A 22,696-nucleotide genomic window follows, 5' to 3' on the forward strand; every position below is an offset into this window, starting at 1 on the left:
TTGCAAGAATTCCCCAACACAGAATTATCTGTGCACTTAAATGATCCAAGTGAATTTATTTTTGGCTTTAATTTTTGGTTAAAAAAAAAAAAGCATTGTATTTTTACAAAGCTAGTCCTAAGCATCAATGTTCTCTGGATGAACTTCTGAGAAAAGATGATTTCATTGAACCAGATCATGCAACTCCACTCTATTAGCTGACCTGCCCAATCTTGGCCACTTGTCTTTTCTCCCTTCCTCCTCCCTCCCCACCACAACCCCCTGCCCCCCAGCCAATCTGGAAAGTTTTAAATTTGTTTTATCTAGAAATGTCCTCAATGAGGGGTGACTTAGGGGAGCGAATTGAAATCTCAAAAGGAGAACTGCATCTATGCATGTGTTATTTATTTATATTGTGATTTGATTTTTGGTGAGGTAGGGAGTAGCCAAGACGAACAGAGAGGAGGAAAGAAAGGAGCATGAGCCCTGTGCTTGCCTCGCCTGTCTCTTAGCCCAGCTTCCTATAGTGGGAGCCAGGGGCATGAAGCCCAAAGTCTCCTCCATTGCCTCCTCTCCCCTTCCGTGGGAGGTGCTGACAGTGGCCATGAATATTTTTTTCCCCTCAATAAAATCATGACAGGGCTGCCCAAGAGGTGAGGCCCTCCTGCTAAAAATACCCTGCCACGGTCAGCAGCCTGCCTGCCTGCCACGTCCTCAAGTTCCCCAGGGCTTGCTCCTCTCACCCAGCTCGCCTTCTGGCTCCGACTTCTCTCCCCAGCCCTGTGAATTGGCTGTCATGATCTGGCTGTGATCTTGACTCCTTGGCAGTAGCCTTCCAAGTGCCAGGCCAGGATGTGGTCTGCCTCGAACACTCCCTGTCCACTCAGACTATTCAGGGCACACAGGCAGGGCTGGGCTGCTAGCAGGTTAGGCCTGGCTTCCTCCCCGAGCCAGAGGCGCCCGCCAGTAAGGACATGAACAAAACCAGTCCCAGACTGCAGGATGGCTTCTCCATTTCTAGAGAAGCATCATCAGAAGAACTGAAAGTTGATGTAAACCAGGTTTACCGAAAACAGGACACATAAAAATTCCAAGAATATTAAACTTTCTCAAGTGACCTATAAAGGAAAGCGCTTTACCCAAAGTGCTGGCTGTTCATTTTAATTTCACAGTTGGGTTTTGGTTAAAAGTAGAAATGGTGATAATTAAAAACAGCTGTACAGATACAGGGTGGGGCCAAAACTAGGTTTACACTTGTGAGTACGCAAAACACAGTTTATTCTTGTGTTATTGTTTATTAATTATTCTGTTATTTTTCATAAGAAGTGCCAACCTAATTTTGCCCCACTCTGTATGTGTCCTAAAAAATGATTATTTTCTAAAGCTTAACGAAACATTATTTTTTTTAATTATTTTAGCTAAGGTAGTGATACAATTTCAGAACTTCTACTCATATCAAATGGTCTCTAACATAGTGTTTTGATTTGACTCATGAAATGATATCCCACAGGGTTAAATGGAATAGAAATGCCCATCATCCTTTGGTAACTCAGGTCATGGGACTAGATATCTATCCTTTTGTAGCCATAAAAATATTTGGCATTCTACAGGAATAGAATGTCCAGTACTGATCATCAGAGAGATAATACAAATTTATTTTTTAATTAATTCTCAAATGGTTTATTCTTTTTTAAAATATATTTTTATTGATGTCAGAGAGAGGAAAGGAGAGGGAGAGAGAGAGAGATAGAAACATCAATGAGAGAGAAACATCCATCGGCTGCCTCGTGCATGCCCCTTCCTGGGGATTGAGCTCATAACCCAGGCATGTGCTCTGCCCTGGAATCAACCGGAGATCTCCTGGTAAAGGGGCAAAACCTAGCCAACTAAACCACACCAGCCGAGTACATATGGTTTCTTGTTCAACATAGCTCTCTCTTAAAAGATACTTATCTTCAAGTATTGAGTTAAATTGTGGTTTGTAGCACTAAGACTTTTTTTTCTGAGTATATACACAGAATACATAATTAGATTTGAAGATTTTTAAATAATGTCAAAATAACTAGTCTCTTAAATGAGGCCTAAGGAAAATAAAAACGTTTATTCTGCAACATTTTACATAAAAGAGAGATGGACATTGTTTTCAGCGTTTCAATTAGTGTTTTGATGAAATGGTGATACACTTAAAACGAATATATTCTTAAGAAGGAAAAGAAAAATACGCAGTGTGATGACTTTGTGCAGGCGGCAGTCTGCTGTGGCTTGGAATTTCTGGAGGTGTGGTGATTTATGGAAATAATAGGAGAGATCATTTTAAACCTGGAATTTCATGGAAATTTGGTTTATATGGTTTCTGCATGTAAGGAAGGAATCCTACCATTTTAGAAATTGGTCTTTCAGTTTCACTGAGAGGCATCTGCTCCAGAATTTTACTAGTTTCGAAGCAATTCTATTAATTTTTCAGCAGCCAACCTTTCAGTAAATAATGAGTAGAATTCTTATTTCTCCTGTTCTATTTTGATGTGCACATTTTTCCCTAGTTTTATGTGTCCTCCAAATCTTAAACTTCTTGGTTGGAGCATATTAACATTATATGGAAACAACCAGTTTGAGGAGAAAAATTTTATCAAAAAATGATTATATGATGACTTGCCTCTTGTTCTCCATTCTGCAGAAGGAAAAATAATAATAAATTGCTGTTTGGGGTGAAATAACTGGTAGTTGGATTCTTGAGACTATGCAGTTTATAGTTTAAGTGGAATACCTAGAAGTTGTTGAAAGGTTGTCATTTAAAAAAATACATGTTTTCTCACTTTTTTAAGAGCCCTCTCTTCTGCATTATTTCTCTCATCTTTGCCAACCATTTCTCATAATTTGTCCAGTGGAACTAACTCCCTGAAAATACCTTTCTTGGTTACCTGAATTTTTTAAAAAATAATCCGGATGTCTGAATGTGACAAAGCTCTGTCAGCTACATCATGGTACCTTTCTGTTGCTTTAAAAATTCCCTGCATAGTTAATCTGTGAAACACCAACATTGTAATGAAAATTGCTAAGTAACTCTTACACATACAATAAAATGCCTGAGACCAGATGGAATAATGCTCTATACTGTATCCACAATAATACCTTATCATTGTGCCATCTATTATGGACGCTTGTTTTCTTATCTTCAAGACAGCTCTAAGGTACAACAAAATTGAAGAACTGACAATTATTACTTTTTTTAAAATGTGTTATATGGGCTGCCTCACAGGCTACTACAGCAAGGATTTGTGTCCTAAATGGCACAGCATGACTACCTCCACCTTCTTAATTCTCTACACATAATGTAAATTCACTATTATTCAGAAGGCATGTTCTCTCTCACTGTGTGCTCAAGTTCAATTAGTAAAAGCTTTCAAGATTCATGATCTATCATGTCATAAACGTTAGTAGTTAGATATTATGGAAGTTCAGGGCACAAGGCAGACCCTTACTTAAACACACAGCCAAAAGGAAGGAGACTGTTACTATAAACAGATAAACTACCAAAGGCAATCACTGAAAAACCATGCCATGACGTTTTGCCATATTTCAAATCTAGCTTTCAATACACAGGTCTTCTCATGGATGAAAGGGCAGCTGTTACTGTGGCATGCAACACTTTATTTCCTCTGAAAGCTCGTGGAACAGGGGAACTACCATTTATAGATTTGAATAGACTTTTTTTTTCTTCTGACTTACTAAAAAAAAAAAAAAAAAAATCCCTATTAGCTGCCTAAAAAGGCAGTTTCCTAATCTAGGGGCATCCAAATCACTTAAAATAGCTTTGGAATACACAAATTTTCTTTTTGTCTCCCCCTTTCTTTCCCTTTTGTACTATTTATCAGCAAGTTTTCAAATTCTGACAAAACTAACCCCTTGGTACTTCGCAATGGCATGTCCACTCAATTAACTCTCAAAGCCTAGTGGTCTTGCCTGCTGGTTAACTTAGCTTTGAACTAATCTGCTTTGGATTAATTTATGTTCAGAGGAGATAAAGAATACATTCTTTGAGCGATGTAGGAAACAAATTCTCTTAGAAACATGGACTCCAAGATACAGAGAGAAGACTATATTCTCACAAAAGAGCTTCTGGTTTAACTGCTAAATGGAACATTAAATAAGTAGTTATTTACTTCAGTTTCAAGGATCTGTGTCTTCATCCTTCCTCATTTATTATTACATATATCTCAAAAATGCATCTTCTGATAGAAATGGTTCATTGCATACTTGGGTAGCATTGAAAATATTTTTTAGAGAGTCGTCTTCTCATTTATTCCAAACTCCTACCTACAGTAAGAACTTGACCTGCCTTGCCGGGCACTTTCTCTGTTTCAGTACTGAAAGTTCCATGTCTCAGGAAGTCGCTCAGTCCCAGGAAAAACAAGAGCCCCTCCTTTCCCATTTTGACTTTCCTGACTTGCTCTCTGAGTGACATTATAGCTGTAAATCTGAGACCTGTTAAGGTAAACCAGAAATTAATAGGCAGACCTGTCAATGGTGATTTTCAGCAAAGCAGCGGAAACAACAACTGGGCGCTTGTTGGAAATGCATATATTCAGGTCCCAACCCAGACCTAGGAATCACAAACTCTACAGGCAGGAATCAACAATCTGTGTTTAGTAAACCCCAAGGTTTAGATTGTGAAGTGTGCGATAATAGCAGTATTTCTGATTCCCAAAATTTTCCAACATCTTGGCCCCACATTAGTGTTGAGTGTTGTGAGAGCCAAAAGAGCACAGTGAGAATAGAGGGAGGGAAGCAGAGTTTTAAAAAATATTATGAGCCCTGGCCGGTTTGGCTCAGTGGATAGAGCGTCAGCCTGCGGACTTGGGGGTCCCAGGTTCGATTCCGGTTGGGGGCATGTGCCTTGGTTGCCGGCACGTCCCCGGTGGGGTGTGTGCAGGAGGCAGCTGATCGATGTTTCTCTCTCATCGATGTTCCTAGCTCTCTGTCCCTCTCCCTTCCTCTATGTGGGAGAATCAGTAAATATATTTAAAAATATATATATTATGAGACAAAAATGAGTAAGGTTGAAAACTTAGGGTAGCAGGTTAGAGATTTGCTATTTCTATAGCCATGCCAATTTTCAGCTAAGTGTCTTATGGGGATATAATCTCAACTTTTCAAAGGAAGGCAAATGCCTAACAGAACATATTTGTTGAGAGAAGCCTCAGTATTCACCAGTTAGCAAATAACTAGCAAGGTCTGTTCTAGTTGTGTTATGGAGGATATGTATACTATAGGAGTAGGGAGTGTAATCCCTATTGACTTTCAGGAACTCAAGCTCCAAGGGGGTAAGATATTAGAGATTGCTGAGGTGACTGTTCCCAACCAAGAACACCACTAGGGTATTAAGTCTGAGCCCTTACACATAGCTGTCAAGACTTCTGCCCTACAGAGCTGCCTCAAACCGATTGTCGGACTTCAGTGGTAAGGCCAGGGAGGGTTGGGGGACAGGAGGGAGGCTAGTAAGAGATCAGCCGAAGGACTTGTATGCATCCATATAACCATAACTAATGGACATAAGACACTGGGGGGTAAGGGAGGGCAGGGGCTTGTCAAGGGTCGGGGGGAAATAAGGACACTTATGTAATACCCTTTGTAATACTTTTAGCGAAAAAAAAAAAGACTTCTGCCCTAGAGTGAGGCCCTTCTTGTAGACTCTAAAGAAAGGAACAAGGGCAAGTTATCTGGTAAAGGAAAAAATAAGACTAGCTGGGATCATCGTATTTCTCCTTAAAATAGAAACCTGGCCTTCTGAGAGAGAAGCTCAGTCCAGTCATGTGACCAGAGTCCCTGAACCATGGTGGAAATGAGCAGTGTTTGGGAGCACAGGCACTGTGTCCCTAGGGAACCTTTCGAAACTGGCCGCCCACAGCCCATGGAGAACACAGAGATTGTGCCGCACACAGGATTTCATACACACACACATAGACACAGATGCTAAAACTTAACATTTGGGAAGTTTCTATAATACTTTGTGGCTTTTCTCAAAATGATAATCCAAACATATGGCAAAGCCAGACCTGCATGTCTACAAGGACAGGTGCTGTCCTGACTTGTCAAATCACATGATCCTCCTAAAAATGGCCAGTCCCAATGAAACTAATTGGTCCTCGCTTCAAGAGGGAAATCCAAAAGTTGAATCTCCCTTTTTAAAAAAAAAAAAAAAAATTAGGCTCTGTCTCAAATATTTTTCATTAGAATAATTTGTTTTTTAGTCTGTGTGTGGTGTACATGGCAAAAGTGAGTGCAGAGATAACTGTTATCACTGTGTATGAATCTACACCTGACGTAATTGCCTCAAACAAACCATGGATTGGGCAGCTTTAGAAAGCATCTCAAAAGTTGCAGTTCGATATTTTTGTTTTCTAAGTTTTTTGCAATCTCTTGCCTTTCTATAATTTCTAATACATGTGAGATATGAGAAATCTGGTCCAAATGATGTAAAAGAAGAAAGAATCACTCACCTGATCCCTTAGGACATTAACAGTTTTATTCAGGTCACTGTAGTACAGAATATGCCACTTGATTTAAAAAGTACAGTGATTCACTTTTTGCGTGGCTCAGAGATGTGATAAATCAATTCAAAGTACAATTATTTTTCTAATATTTTCTAGTGACACCTCCTCTTGCTCATCCTCCTCAAAGAGAGGAAATCCGTATCCCTTCCATTCCTATTATGTGAGCGAGCCTTTTCACTCTTCAGTATACAAATTATAGCATGTTTATTTCTTCACCTCCTGTGATTAGCACAGGGTCTGACACATGAGGGTTCAATAAGGACCACCCCAAAAGTTTCAGGACAAAGATAAGAGTACAAGTGGATACCATATGCCATATAGCATATGCCATATAGCTAAGTATTTACAAGTGATATCTCAGACATCATCTAGCAGCCTCACAGCCTGGGGATTGCCTTTGTGACCTGGATGATAAGGAATCTACCCTGCTGAGGCAACCCTGAGTCCAACAAAGTGGTAACACAGATCAACAGACACCTGGCAGAAGATATTTGAAAAGCAAGGGCATTTGGGTGGTTACTAGACCCAGTAAATTGGTTGGCCTGCTGGGGGAGGTATTCATTCTCCCCAACCTCATTTTTTTAAAAATATATTTTACTAGAGGCCCGGTGCACAAAAATTTGTGCACTTGGCGGGGAAGGGGGGGGGTCCCTCAGCCCGGCCTGTGTCCTCTCGCAGTCTGGGACCCCTCGGGAGATAACGACCTGCTGGCTTAGGCCTGCTCCTGGGTGGCAGAGGGCAGGCCCAATCCCTAGGTGCAGCCCCTGGTCGGGCTCAGAGCAGGGCTGATTGGGGAGTTGGGGCGCCGCCTCCTGTCATGCACAGAGCAGGGCAGATTGGGAGGTTGCGATGCCACCCCTAGTCATGCTCAGGGTAGGGCCGATTGGGGGGTTGGTGCACCGCCCCCTGTCACATTCAAGGCACGGTTGATAGGGAGGTTGTGGCGCCACTCCCTGTCACACACAGAGCAGGGCCGATCAGGGGGTTGGGGCACCGCCACTGTCACACTCAGGGCAGGGCCAATGGGGAGGTTATGGTTCTACCCCATCACACACAGAGCAGGGCCTGTGTAGGGGGCGGGGGGGTGGGGCACGGCCCTCTATCACCCACAGAGCAGGGCCGATCAGGGGTTTGGGGCGCCGCCACTCTCACACTCAGGGCAGGGCCGATGGGGAGGTTATGGCTCTACCCTGTCACACACAGAGCAGGGCCTGTGGCGAGGGGGGGCGTTGGGGCACTGCACCCTGTCACACACAGAGCCACAAGGCGATCAGGGGGTTTGGGTGCTGCCCCCTGTCACGCTGATCCGGTGCCAGGAGGCCTCGTGGCTCCGCTGATCTCAGTGCCCCTTTTACTATATAGGATAGAGGCCTGGTGCATGGGTGGGGGCTGGCAGGTTTGCCCTGAAGGGTGTCCTGGATCAGGGTGGGGGTCCCCACTGGGGTGCCTGGTCAGCCTGGATGAGGGGATGATGGCTGTTTGCAGCTGGTCACACACCCTTCAGGGTGGGGTCCCCACTGGGGTGCCTGGTCAGCCTGGATGAGGGGATGATGGCTGTTTGCAGCTGGTCACACACCCTTCAGGGTGGGGTCCCCACTGGGGTGCCTGGCCAGTCTGGGTGAGGAGCTGAAGGCTGCTTTCAGTTTGGCAGTTGACTGAAGCTCCCAACCGCTCCTTTTTTTCTTTTTTCTTTTTTCTTATTTTTTTTATTCTGGGCCAGCTTTAGCTCTGGCTCTAGCTCTGAGGCTTCCGCTGCTGAAAGAAGCTATCTGGTTTGTTTGTGTTCTATAATCGAAACAATGTATAACTCCAGCTCTGAGATCCCGGCCAGCTGAAAGCTGGTTTCTGGGGTTTTGTTTTGCTTCTTATTTGCAACATAGAACATAGTTTCTTAGAGTTGCAGCTCAGAGGCCGGCAAGTCAGGCAGGGAACGTTGGGAGTCTGCAGTCACTGGAGCAAGCAAGCCTCATGTTCGCTTCCAGCTGCCTGGCTGCCGGCCGCCATCTTGTCTGACAGTTAATTTGCATAAGGATATGCTGATTAGCCAATAGGAAGGGTAGCGGTCGTACGCTAATTACCATGTTTCTCTTTTATTAGTGTAGATTTAATTTTTTTCCCAATATATTTTATTGATTTTCCACAGAGAGGAAGGGAGAGGTACAGAGAGCTAGAAACATCGATGAGAGAGAAACATCGATCATCTGCTTCCTGCACACCCCCTATCGGGGATGTGCCTTCAAGGTACATGCCCTTGGTCAGAATCGAACCCGGGACCATTCAGTCCGCAGGCCGACACTCTATCCACTGAGCCAAACCAGTCAGGGCTCCCCAACCTTATTTTGTGGGTTTAGGATTACTCCCCATACCATTGCAGTAGATGGAGGGAAGGAATACTTGGTGGGGGCGGGACTTGCTTCCTTAGAGAGGAGGCAGCCAAGTTTGAACAAACCAACCTCCTTCTCTGGTGTCCACATAGAACAGTGATGGCGAACCTTTTGAGCTCGGCGTGTCAGCATTTTGAAAAACCCAAACTTAACTCTGATGCCGTGTCACATATAGAAATTTTTTTGATATTTGCAACCATAGTAAAACAAAGATTTATATTTTTGATATTTATTTTATATATTTAAATGCCATTTAACAAAGAAAAATCAACCAAAAACATGAGTTTGCATGTCATCTCTGACATGCATGTCATAGGTTCACCATCACTGGCATAGAAGCTGTGACTCCTCCCACCTCTCAATACACACAAAGCCAGACAGGCACACGCACCATCAAAAACATATGCATACAAACACCCTCAAATATGTGAACTCTGGCCTTTGGGGCACCCAGTTCAGCCCTCACTTTCCTTTCCTATAATCCCTATTTCCTCAAATAGTTATTGAACTTTCAAAAAACCTTTTACAAGATTAAAAAAACCACAATAGATTTTTGTTTCAGTGACTTGTGATTGATATGTGGAGCCCTCATAAGTACAGAGCCCAATGCAGGGGTCACTTCAGCCTGAGCCTACAAGTGTGTAACTGAGCTGAATAAATGTTGGTTAAATTAAATGAAATCCATAGGAAAGAAACCACCAGTAACAATTTCTAAAAGTTTGTGATTTTTTTTTGGTCAAAAAGCATTTTTTTTATTCTTCAAAATGTCAACATATTCAAGAGGAATCAGCTGTTTTGCTTACTTTCTAGCAAATATGGGTGAGACTTTAATTCATACAGGCAAGACGGACATGAATCATATATAATTCTGAGTCTTCAATCTATAGGAAAACATGATGAGCATCTTGGGGCTATACTATTAATTCTTATGAAATAGGAGAAAACTTAACTCATCTGTGGTTCTCCCACTTAGGTTATGATGCCCATAACTAGGAGAATAAATTTCTTATCCAGACCATGTCACTTGGCTGATCTATTTTACTATCTGGAATTCAAGTTGTTGGTATTTTCTGGAATCCTTCCCTATGCTTTGTGTGTGTGTTTGGAAGATCTGTACAGTGTTTTCTTATAAAGATGAGAACTACAACTGGGCCACTCTGCATGCAGTCAAGTTCCCTTTCATTCTCAACTCAGGCCCCGTTCCACCAAGTATTAGCTGTCTGTTTTCATGCCAAAGCCAAATTGCGACAGTTGCAATAATGAGTATTTGCTCCTGGGCACTGGCAGAAACATAACCCAGAAATGCAAACCCAAATCATCTTAAACCTTTCTCTTCCCACTGAACTGCAGCCATTATTCCAACTCCCTGTCACATAGATTGTTCCTAGAGCCTCACTGGTTGACTAGTGCAAAGAAATCGGAATCAGCCTTTGGGAAACATTAAGAAAAGTGAATTATTTTTCTGCTTTCTGATCTTAGAAAGAACAGCAAAGAAAAGCAAAAGGTGCAGTAAGGAAGGCCTGTGGTTCACACTTTATCATTTCTCACAAGAGGTTTTTTGAGGTCTATAGGTTTTCTCTTTCCTCCTCCTAAATGGATTCCAGCAACTTAAATACTTTAACATAAATGGATGTTTAGACATATGTGATCGACTCTAGCTCGGACCATGTCTAGTTTCTTTTAAAGTCAAATTTTGTCTTCAAACATGCATAGTAAGTCATGACCAATGTGAATTAACTGAAGGGAAGGTAGTGTATGCTTTCTATGATAAAAATAAAAAATTTAGCAATAAAAATAAATGAAGACCATGTGCTTCTGAGCCAGACTGTCTGAGTTGGTATCATTGTGCTAGAGACTGAAGCTCTGGCATTGGGAGGTTCCCAATTCTCTCTGTACCTCAGTTTCTTCTCTCAGATCAGGATACAAATGGCATGCCCCTCTTAGGTGTTTGTGAGGATTGAATGAGTTAATAACTGTAAATGCTTTAAAATTTCTTCCACAGTTATTCTCTATAAGCCACTTACTGTTTTCTTTCAATACATATGTATTGAGTTCCTTTTCATGCTGATTAAGGATTAAGTTTATTGTTATTATTTAAATTCATAATGAAATTTAGTATGGGATGGATATTTATTAGCCTACTCATTCTTAGTGATTGAATATAGAACCTAGCACAAAAATAGCTGCTTAATAAATGTTTATGGAGTGAAGTTTGAATGCATAAGTCATTGCAGTGTAGGATAACAGGCACTAGGAACTGGAAGATGCAGTGTTAAATCCCGTTTTCTCCCCCAGAGCTCTATGTGACCTTGGGAACTTTACTAATACAAAACCCAAGAAACCTACAGCTTCTGACTATGATCTAAGATCCCTTCTGACTGTGATTCTACGAAATAACAATGATACATTATTGACAGGCTATAATTCTGTTTTCTTAAATTTAATAAACTTTTTAATAGTTTTAGTTTTATTTAAAATATGCAAGAATATTACAGAGGGTTCTAGTATTCTCTGTACCCAGTTTCCCTTCAGTTAATATGTCACACTATGGTGAATTTGTCAATGAGTGGATTAGGATCATTAATAATTGTTAATTTAACATACCATATTAAGGAAAATCTCTTTGCTATGTGTAATTTTTCTATTCAATTTATAAAATAATTGGTTCTCTTTGAATTCAGCATAATCTTAAAATATATTCACCTTCAATTTTTTTGGTTATTAAAAAAGTCCCCCTTACCACTTATAAATGAAACGAGAAAAATCTGTCTTGTTAAAACTGTTCGTAGCTTTTTCCAATTTACTGCAAACTGATAGTAACAGATCTGGGCTCAGCTATGTGGTCTAAAGGATGCAACAAAGTAAAAATGCCAGAAGTTAAGCGTCTTGATACTAATTCCCCTAAGCCCGTCTCAAGCAAGGGACTTGCCTTAGGAAATGTTAATGCTTCACTAAGCCCTAGGCATAGAGAATCTGGTGTCTCTATTTTATGGGGTCTTTGATATAAATGTACATTATCCTCTGGGATTAGGAAAGACAATAGTGTAGCTATCACAAGGGTTGGAAGATCCATGGTTTTGTTTATTCTATACTTCTGTTAGGAATTTCACTCTAAATAGGGAAGTCGGCTTAGGATTGCTATGACCCATGCAATGTACAATTTTCAGGTCAAGAGTAAAATAAACTTGGTCACTTCAAAGGAAAATTTATTAGAAGCAGGATATTAATAGGAATATCTTTACTTAGATTTAAATGAAATAACCATAGTATCGTATTCTGGCTGCAATATGTGGCCACACCAAGTTTCAGTATCTCTGTATTTACAGTTATCACTCCCTATAGAGCTCAACATAAGAAAAATGTGGTGTTTGTGACCTTACTATGGAAAATCACTATCATGGCCAAGGTCAACTATCACATTTTCTTTTTTTTTTTTTTTCAAAATCCCTGATTTCTTTGTTTCTTGAAACACTTTGCCCTGGTTTCACCATATAGTACTGTGTGACCCTGAGACATTTCCTTAACTTCCAGATTTCCTTGCTTGCACAGGTTTGTTTGAAGATTAAATGAAATTATGTATAGAAAACACTTAGCGAATTAACTGGCCATTTGTTACTTATTTACAGACATATGCCTGTGCTGTCAAACAATCATTTCTGGTTTATTGGAAGCAATGAACAGCTACTCGACCGTCTTAAAGTAGTCATTGTATTTTATGCCATATCTAGGTTCTCAGAATGATTTTCTGGCTGTTACCTGATATTGTAATTGTAATCAAGAACCTTATTAGGCAAGTGAAAACTAATCAGGAAATTGACCTCTTCATGTGCAAAGGAATAAATGAATTCTGGTGGCAAAATTTGGTGTCACAGTAATTTTATTTCTTTTTCTCTAGCCATGGGAGACTGATTTTTTTTTTTTACATGGTTGGTGGATAATCTCCATGACACTGAAGGAGGCTTACTTGATGATCTTAGCAGCTAAAATAAGCGATTAAAAGTATGCGAAGCGTCAGGCAAAGGAAATAAGATCCAGATGAATTGTTTTATAAAACAGCCCTCAACAAGACCTCATTTATCTTCTTATTGACTACTGTTTCTGACGCCAAGAAGCCATAATTAATCTCACCTATATCCCCACCTCTGTATCTGGATCAAAGAGGTATCCAAGTTAAAATGCATCCTGTAACTAATCAACTCTTGATGGTGTGAGCGAACAAGAAGTAAACATTTCTGAGGACATTTCATTGCAGGCAGATCACTGTCCTTTATAGCCACCACCCAACCCATTTATCGTGGACTTCGCAGCTTGGCATTAGGTAGTGACCACCGCAGCATGTGGAATGAGAAACAGTTGCAAGAGCAGCTGTAACTGGAGAGACAGCCTGGGAATATTTTCAATAGGAGGTTAAGAACCAGCCAGCAGGGAAGCAGAGTAAGTAGGATAAGCATAGAAAGGATATGAGCACAGAGCTCATTTGCGGTGTGTTGTTGGATATGCAAATGTTGCTAACACCATCGTCATTGGCATGTTTGGGACGTGAGCTGTGTGTACCAAATTGAAGTTAAGACAAGGTAGTTTCACTTCAGAGCTTGACCTCTCAGGATTAAGAATCAACCTTTGAAGCCACAGGGTTGTAGGGTTACAGTCATCATCATACTCTGGAAACTATTTGACATTCACATGGTGTGACCAGTCTGTGAATGCCTTGTAAAGAGTGGCCATAATGTTTGAATGCTATGCCACAAACTTCCCAAGCAAAGCCCGGCCAGGGTATGAGTGTAATAAATAGGCCATACTAGAATCCCTCTTACTTATATATTGATGATTTTTGTACTTGGTGTTAACTCTTTGTAAATAGGACGATGATTTTTCTAAACCCGTGGTTGGCAAACTGCGGCTCGCGAGCCACATGCAGCTCTTTGGCCCCTTGAGTGTGGCTCTTCCTAAGCCTTAAGAGTACCCTAATTAAGTTAATAACAATGTACCTACCTATATAGGTTAAGTTTAAAAAATTTGGCTCTCAAAAGAAATTTCAGTTATTGTACTGTTGATATTTGGCTCTGTTGACTGAGTTTGCCGACCACTGTTCTAAACTGTTGTTCCTGACAAAAAATATATCATCAAGGTTCCATTTCTTTTTGTTTTTCTTTTGCACAAGCATGTACAAAAGGATCAGTGCTTATTTTTTTAATTAAAGAAAGAAATGTGAAAGCAAAATAGAAAGACAAGTAGTAAATCAAAATACAAATATCTTTTAAGTATTTATCCCCTTTTTTAAAAAAGGCCATCTGTGTAGAAATATATGTGTACAAAGTATAATACATTGTAAAGATTATTTTATTAAGGCCAAATGTGAACCACAGAAAGTTGTGGGTATATTTATTTACACCCTAGAGAAAATGTAAAGTGTATTTGCATATATTGAAGAATCATCAGAATGTTGTATAGCAATATACAAAACGACATGTGGTCATCTCTGTAAATTTCCCAATGAGATCACTGACTCCCAGCTGACAAGCAACACTTGCTAGCTGCTCTTCTCAGTATTAGCAGAATGTAATATTAGCAATACATTTCCAAATAGGGAAAGATAATACCACTGTTTTTCCCTCTTTTTTTCTCTGTGCTATTTTAAATGCAGACAGTACCACAGGGACACCAGCAATATCAACGACGACAACTGTGGAAATTCCCAAAAACAGTGTTATGACAACTGAGATAACCTCTAAAGTGGAAAAAAGCCCCACAACCGCCAGTGGCAATAGCTCATGTCCTTCCACGGAGACGGAGGAAGAAAAGGCAAAACGGCTCCTTTACTGTTCGCTATGCAAGGTTGCTGTCAACTCTGCCTCGCAGCTGGAGGCGCACAACAGTGGTGAGATGCAGCTATTCTTTTTCTGTCTCCACAGCTTGGCAATTATCTTCCTCCGAATAGATGAGATCTTTTGCAGCAGGGGTTGGAGAGGTGGCAGAAAACTGACAATTACTACATGCAATTCAATAACCATTAAAAAATAAAAATGACATGCAACGTGTCATGTACATGGGGTCAAGGGAAGGTTTCCAAGGCTCCTGTGCTGTGTTGTACATGTGTTTATGTGTGTGTCAGGAAACATAAGGAGATAAGGTAAAATATAATTCTAAAGCATAAGTTTTGCATTTATTTGATTTCTAGATGGCTAAGTACTTCCACACATTTGCTTCTAAATTAAGTTTTCTAAGGTTGTACCATTAACATTGTTGCAAATTTGGGTTGGATAACTTCATGTCTGTATTTTTGGTTATTACAGTTTTATGGCAAGTAAAGTTGCTGGGGATAAATCTATATAACCTGGGCAATTAAACTTAAGAAAGTGTCTATTATGGGCAACCACTGAGGCATGATCTTTACATGTAATATTTTATTTACTCTTTCTGACAACCTGAAGATACTAATCATCTTATTTGAGGCTCAGAAAAGGTACATGATGACTTAAGTGATGGAACCATGATTTAAACCCAGGTCTTGCTAACATAAACTCTAACTCTCATATATCATAATAGAAAATATTGATAAGTCAGGATGAAATGCTTCCTTAATATACTTTTATCTCATCCATTTGCAATATATCCATATCAAGATATTATATATCTCTAGCTATACTTATCTATCTAGATATATATTTATGTAGGATCTGTCTATCTAGATATAGATAATAGCGTGTTTATTTATTTAGTTACTTAGTTATGTCCTGCCTGAGATTTTAGCCAGCCCTTTGGCCCAAGATCAACTTTTCTCTAAAAGACTGGGTTCATTGCCAGGACTCTGTCAGCAATTACAGTAGAAAAAGAATCACTTGTGAATTATACCCTGAGTTAATATTGCAGCAGTATTTGACTGAGTCATTGACCAGTCATTGTGCTGCACGGGTAATAGTCAAGTATTGACTTCAAGACTCTAAGGGAGTAATTGCAGATGGAGAACAATTCCTCCAGCACTCCCCTTCCTCCGGCATACCACAGCAGCTGTAGTCGAGGAGAGTTCATGAGTTCAAGGGCTGAGAAACAACAGTAAAGCATCTGTCCCCTGCCAAGCCGGAATCTATACCATTAGATTTATCACCTGTTTACTCATACAAATACATTCTTCCTGGAAGCAAGGTAATTGGGAGAGCATAAACATCAGTGGAAGACCATGCATTTCTCAACTGCTTTTGATCATTCTGCATAGTAACAGAGGAACATTCATTTTGAGGAGGGGCACAAACCATAGTCTTTGAGTCTGGAGTTAATTCATCAAGAATTTGGATACCCTTTCTGAATTCTTCTCAGAAACATCTGATTAAGAAGTAAACGGGAATTATTTATTTGATTATATCACATCAGGTCGACATTTTTCATATTGCAATTCTATAGCCCTCAGCTCTGCTTTGTGTGTCAGAATTACCTATGGAGCTTTTAAAACACATTTACTTGTGGTGCTTTAAATATATGTAGATATATACACTTATGATTGTATATGAATATTGAATGTTTATATAATATATACATGTATTTATATTTTTTAAAATATATTTAAAACATAAATATATTTATATATAAAAATATTTTTTCTATATGCAGGGATTCTGATCTATTATATATCCAGGGCCTGTAAGGTACAGTGTTTTGGAAAAGAAAACAAAACAATGTTGTGTAATCAGAGCTGAGAAGCACTAAAACAATCTCATCTGAAAATTTAAGGTGGTGAATGTGGTTGTTGCCCCTATCTGACTCCCTTTATTGGGGTATCTCCCCCAAACCTTCAGCCTAGTCAGGGGACTACAGCCACGCCCCTTCCCTCCAGGCTCAGCATGAGCTTTTGTACCCCAGAATTTCCTTTACTAGATCAGGGAGCTTCTTCCAGGGCTCAGGCCTAAAGTTCACCCTAGACTTGGATGAGTCAGCTGTGACAGACTGGACGTGTCAAAGAAGAAAGGACAGATGTTAGATGCTCTTCGACCCTGTTTTGGGTACCATTTTTGAGCTCCAGATTCAGCTCTGTTATTTGTACCTGCAACAGTGTGGGGAGGCTCTGGGACTTCCTCTAAATGAAGACAAAGGTGAATGCAGTCTTTCTTGTGTTCAGACACGTGCTGCTATCATCCTGGTGTCCTGCATCTTTCCCATGGGGTCTGACATGGGGAACCCATTGAGTGAGCGGGAAGGAGAGAGGTTCTATGTGTGGCACTCTCCTGTTAGGAATGGGAGCAGTCGTTGCAGGACTTAGTTTAGGATTATTGTGATGTATGTCAGTTTGGGTTCCATCAGACTCTGAGACAAGGACTTGAAGGCAGATAGTTTTTAGGGGAGGTGAAGGAAGCAGGTTAGGGGAGTGGGAAAAGGAACCAGGGAAGGGAAGGTGGCCAGTGCAGGGGGCATCACATAGGCAGCTATCAACATGGGCAACTGGAGCTGGGCAACCAAAATCCATACACTGCACAGCTGTTTTAAATATAACGACTTCAAGTAGATACATAGAATGACATAACTGAAGTAATTCAGATATTGTTTCTTCATCTTCACAATCATGGTACTATCATTGTTTATTCATAATCTATTGTTTTCATAAAAAATTATACAGGCCTGGCCCGCATGGCGCCATGGTTGAGTGTTGACCCATGAACCAGAAGGTCAGGGTTCTAATTTATTGAGCATACAGTAGTGCCAAAAATAGCCTTTAAAACAACAAATGTACTTAAGACACTTCAGTAGAGCATATGATGTCTTTTTTTTAGAGCTGAGTACACTGAGGCACAAAGAAATTTAACCACACAGCTAATGATTTACACCATTCCAGAGCCTGAGCTCACAACTCTCTTTAAAAATATTTGTTCCTTGAACTTTATTAATATCTAATATTTCAGCTCACCTTCACTGATCATCTACTATGTGCCAGGCACTGAGAATAAGAATATGAGCAAAACCAGGCTTTCAAGAAGCTCATGTCTAGTTTATGCCTCTGTATTCAGAATAAAATATGGAAAGGCTCATTTCATCAGGATATCTATCATTTCATGTTTCAAGTAAAAAACTCATGTAAGCCAGTCACCTGAGGCCAATATTCACATCATTATTATTAAGGCCCAAATAGGCCCAATCCTATTCAGCATCTTCTACGATACTGGTCATCCTTCTGTTTGATTGAAAATAAAGATAGAAATTCTCCCATCACAATTCTGCCTTCTTTTACCTTTAAACAAATGATAAAAAAGAAACAACAACAACAATTCAGACTCATACCTCCTACATGTTCCACATCCATGTAAGGGATATTTTGAGTACTAAAGCTGTACTAATATGGTAACCACCAGCCTCAGATGGCTATTTAAATTAAAATTAATTGCAAATTCACTTTCACAGTGCCTCATTTCAAGTGTTCAAGAGCCACAGATGACTAATGGCCACCATATTGGACTGTACAGATACAGAACATTTCCCTTACCACAGAATTTCAGTCAGACAGTGCACTAGCTATAAGTCATAAATAGTATGTTTGGGGATTGTGATATGCAGTCTCTTGCCTAATAAAAATATATTTTTTTGCATACCTGTGAGTATTCAGGGTTTAATTATTTCAACCTGGTGACATCTCACTGATTAAGAACCAGAGGGGTGACTTCAGAGTTGTGTCACGATGAACTGTCTTGCTGTGTACTTTTCTATGCCTGTTCTTGCGAAAACCAAGTGGAATGTTCGACCCATATTCTTTTTGCTACTCATGCCTAATATAAAGTCATTGACGTTTAGAACATTTCAGGAAGTTTACACCTGAAAATGTGTCACAAACAAGGACATGCAGCTTGCACATGGGAGGTGGGCAGGCTTTTGCTTTTCACTTTAAATGCTCTTTGAATTTCCTACTAAGTTTTACTTCCATAGAAAATAATTTTAAAAATTAAAAACAAGACTAGTCTACTCAGCCGGTGTGGGTTAGTGGTTGAGCATTGACTGATGCACCAGGAGGTCACCAGTTGGATTCCTGGTCAAGGCACATGCCCAGGTTGTGGGCTTGGTCCCCAGTGGGAGTTGTGCAGGAAGCAGCCAATTGATGATTCTCTCTCATCTTTCATGTTTCTATCTCTCCCTCTCCCTTTTTCTCTGAAATCAATACAAATATATTTTGAAAAATAAAAATAAGACTATTTTACACACAAAAATAAATAAAACATTGCTTTTGTAAATATCTAATACAAGCTCATATCTGTTTTACTAAGTAAGTGTATCTAATTTGTCCACTTTAGTGATTCAGTGTTTATTGTGTGAAGATTTTTCTTCTAGGCTCTCTTGGGTAATGGATATAAAAGCAATGTGGCATTTTCCCATGCTCTTAAGGGCATTGTTTTAAGGAGATGAGACCGATGCACATAAAGTGTGTTAAATGCAGGTCTAAGGAAGCATGGGGGGGGGGGGGGGGGTCCTCAGCTGTAGTCAGTGATTATGGACAAAAGAGGGTTTCTGGATGCCTAACATTTCTCCTCCCATGCTGTGACCTCAAGGGGTATTGCTATATCGATTCTGCGCATTTATCTTCCCCACAGATCCAGCCGGTGCTCAGCCCACTGGGTCCCTGGCCTAGAGCTCTCCTCTAGGGTGTAGTTGGTTACCAAGTCTGTCCCTCTGGTAGTATGTGTGTGGCTTGTCTCTCATCTCATCTCACCTTTTTGGCTCTTCATCTCATGCTAAAAGCAAAGTTCTCCTTCCCCCTGTTTTAGACTTCTTGTTTCCCCTGTCCCTTCTTTCACTTCTGCAAATCAGACTTCAGATAAATTACTGGTGAATAAGCACATTACTTTGAACCAGGAAGCTAAGAAAACTAATACAATTTTGTACTCATTGGGGGCAATACTTGTTTACTTGATACCCTGGATGTCATTCTGGGTTCTTAATGTTTGTTGATATGCTGATAAAGTAAACCACAGTTTTTATCTCTAAGACAGAGTGCAAATATGAAAAGTACATGTTATATAGGAGGTCAGGGTGAGAAAAGGCTAATTTTGCATTTACAGGATAAAAAGAAACAGAACATGGAGGCTTTTGATACTGATTACACAGTTCAGGTTATAGATTCAAGAGAATTTTTCTTTATTGAGACACACAAGAGTTGGACTATGATGCCATTACACCTAATGTCATAAATAAGCACATCAGAAAAACACCTTTGCATTTACTGTTCGTGTGGAGATGGATCACTTTCCCGTCCATTTACCTATAAGCTGAATCATTTGAATTTGTCAATGAGAAGGTAACTAAATTATCACTGGCAGTTGCATGGGTTTGTTAAGGGTCTAATCCAACGATTTTCGAAGTAACACAAGAATTTTTATGTATTTTTATTTTTATCATTTTAGAGAGAGATGATGGGAGCAGGAGGGAAAGACAGAAACATGAATGTGAGAGAGAAACATCAATCTGCTGCCTCCTGCACACCCCTTACTGGGGATCAAGCCTGCAACCTGGGCATGTGCTCTGACCTGGAGCCCACCAACAACCTTTTGGCCCAACCAACTGAGCCACACCAGCCAGAGTGCAAGAATTTTTAAAACATGCAATACCTGACTATTTAGTAAGGGGCACTGACCTCTTTTAATAAAATAAAATAAAATAAAGTAAAATAAAATAAAATAAAATAAAATAAAAAACAGCCAACACAACAGTAGCTGTATGATGTGAATAAATAAAAATAATACCAATTGTTTTCTGTCAGATTGGCAAAAAATATATATTTTTTGGTGTGCCACAGAATTTAAGTAATTAGTTTATGTGTACCATAAGATGAAAAAGGTTGAAAATCGCTAGTCTAGCCTAACACTACTAAATATCATTTCATGGGCACTCTGGAACTTTGAATTGTAAAGTATTGAAATTTATTTTTTACATGGGCAAATTTTGCAAAATATACCAAGATACATACACTTTTCTATAAAATAAATCCCTCTGCAACATCTTTTTTAATGTTTAGAAAGTTGTTTGGTAGCTTGAATCAAGACTTGAAAATAGTCATATTCTTTGTCCCTATAATATTCCTTATGAGAATCTGTTCTAAGGAAAACCACCAAATATGGGATAAAAGATTTAGTGAGTAGGATGTTCATTACAACCTAATTATATAGAGGGAAATAGAAGCAATGCAAATGTCTAAGATTAGTGAGCAAATACATCACATCCACATAATGTAAGCCTATGTTATCATTAAAAACCATGCGCATTTCTAAAAGGATATATAATTCCATGGAAAATTCTATAAAGTCACATTAACTAAGTTATCCAAACTTTTTCAAAATACACATATGCAAATAGAAAATAAGACTGGAACATGATAACCACTGTTAATATTGTTGATATACCTATCCTTGGTGGAATCGTGTATCTTATTCATTTTAATTTTTTTTTCCTCAAATGTTCTATGACCCAATTAATTATTTATTTAATTTTAAAAGTTATTCGCCAGTTTTCTTGCTCAACTGCCTTTCCTTTGTACCTAACTTGAGAGCCATCTAAAAAAGGGTAATTGTGAAGATGATAGGCAATCAAGGGGGAAATCTAGGCCTTTTTCACCTCCCCTCCATATATGACTTTTATTTTAGCAGACATAAGATAGGTAAATATCTTGATCCCATGTCATCAAAAACAAACAATAAAAATAGTATTAATTGGAGCATTAGGGCTTGCTGAATTTAAACTGTGGCTGGAATATGGTTTCCCATTTCAGGCATCATGAAGTTTCCAATGAAGGTCAGAGCCAGTGATAGGGGGAAAATAGTCCATTTAGCTTCTTGCAGATTCTGTCCTCCAAGGAAGAAATAAGCTACAGAAGCAGATTGGGGACTGACCTGCTGTGCAATCACAGAGGAAGGCACAAGCCTTGCAAGATGTTTACACAATGTTGAACCAAAGTGATCAAAGAGGTGATCAAACTGGCCCTCACAGAGCCACAGTCTTTTGAAGCATCATGTTTCATGGTGCTGTGCTGAGCAGAAAGGAACCTTGTAAGAAAAAAAAAAAAAAAAGCTGAGGGATTAGGATTTGAAAGATTCAAATCCAAGTTTAGAGAAGACTGCATGAACAAAGGAGAAAATTAAAGGAGCTGTGACATTCGGGTGTAACTGGCTCAGAAGTTCTTAGTGGATTCCTAGCTAAGTGCCTGCTATGGTAGGGACATAGAAATCCACTTTCTACTGGTCAGAAGGCAAGTATTGCTTGCTTTGTGAGCCAGGCAGACCACCTATCTGAATCACAGATTGTTATCTCTAAAATGGATGGAGTAATAGCACCTAACTCATAGGGCAGCTGTGAGCAGGTGAATAATTTAGCACAATACATGCAATGTTTCAGAAATAAAATGAGTATGAAGTCTCCTAAGAACCGCTGTTTTTCTATTAATACAGATTCAATCTCTCAAAAATGTAAGTGCTTTAAAATTAAGAGGACACCTTTCCTAAATTTTAGCTCTTCTTAGAGGAAATACAGCTACCCTTACAGCTTATTCAAGCTTTAAAGTCTTATAGAACTATCTAATAGCTACTTAATTATGATTGACAGTCTGCTACAAAATGCAGGAGGTTATATGTCACAAAAGTTTCACTCTACTAACAGTGAATAGTAAGCCCAGAGTCAAAGCTATTAGTTGAATTTTCTTACCCCATCTTGCCACATATTTAACCGTGTGTGTGTACATGCACGCACACACGCGCATGCGAGCACATATGTGCATGCTAGTGCATGCATGGGTAGATATATTTAACTTCTTATCTTTGCTAG

General features: G+C 39.6%; 1 protein-coding gene across 3 annotated transcripts in view; it reads left to right on the forward strand.

The window, feature by feature from the left end:
* The window catches only part of ZNF385D (zinc finger protein 385D), a 684,297-nt gene that overhangs the window by 652,549 nt on the left and 9,052 nt on the right, over positions 1–22,696 (forward strand). For all 3 annotated transcript variants that reach the window (XM_070433332.1, XM_070433334.1, XM_070433333.1), the window contains one exon: positions 14,559–14,792. In XM_070433332.1, coding sequence (XP_070289433.1) covers positions 14,559–14,792 — 234 coding nt within the window. The remainder of the gene's footprint in view (positions 1–14,558; positions 14,793–22,696) is intronic.

This window comes from Myotis yumanensis, unplaced genomic scaffold, assembly GCF_028538775.1.
Source record: "Myotis yumanensis isolate MYYU_CA2020_CCGP unplaced genomic scaffold, mMyoYum1.0.hap1 SCAF_14, whole genome shotgun sequence".
In the NCBI taxonomy this organism is placed as follows: Eukaryota; Metazoa; Chordata; class Mammalia; order Chiroptera; family Vespertilionidae; genus Myotis; species Myotis yumanensis.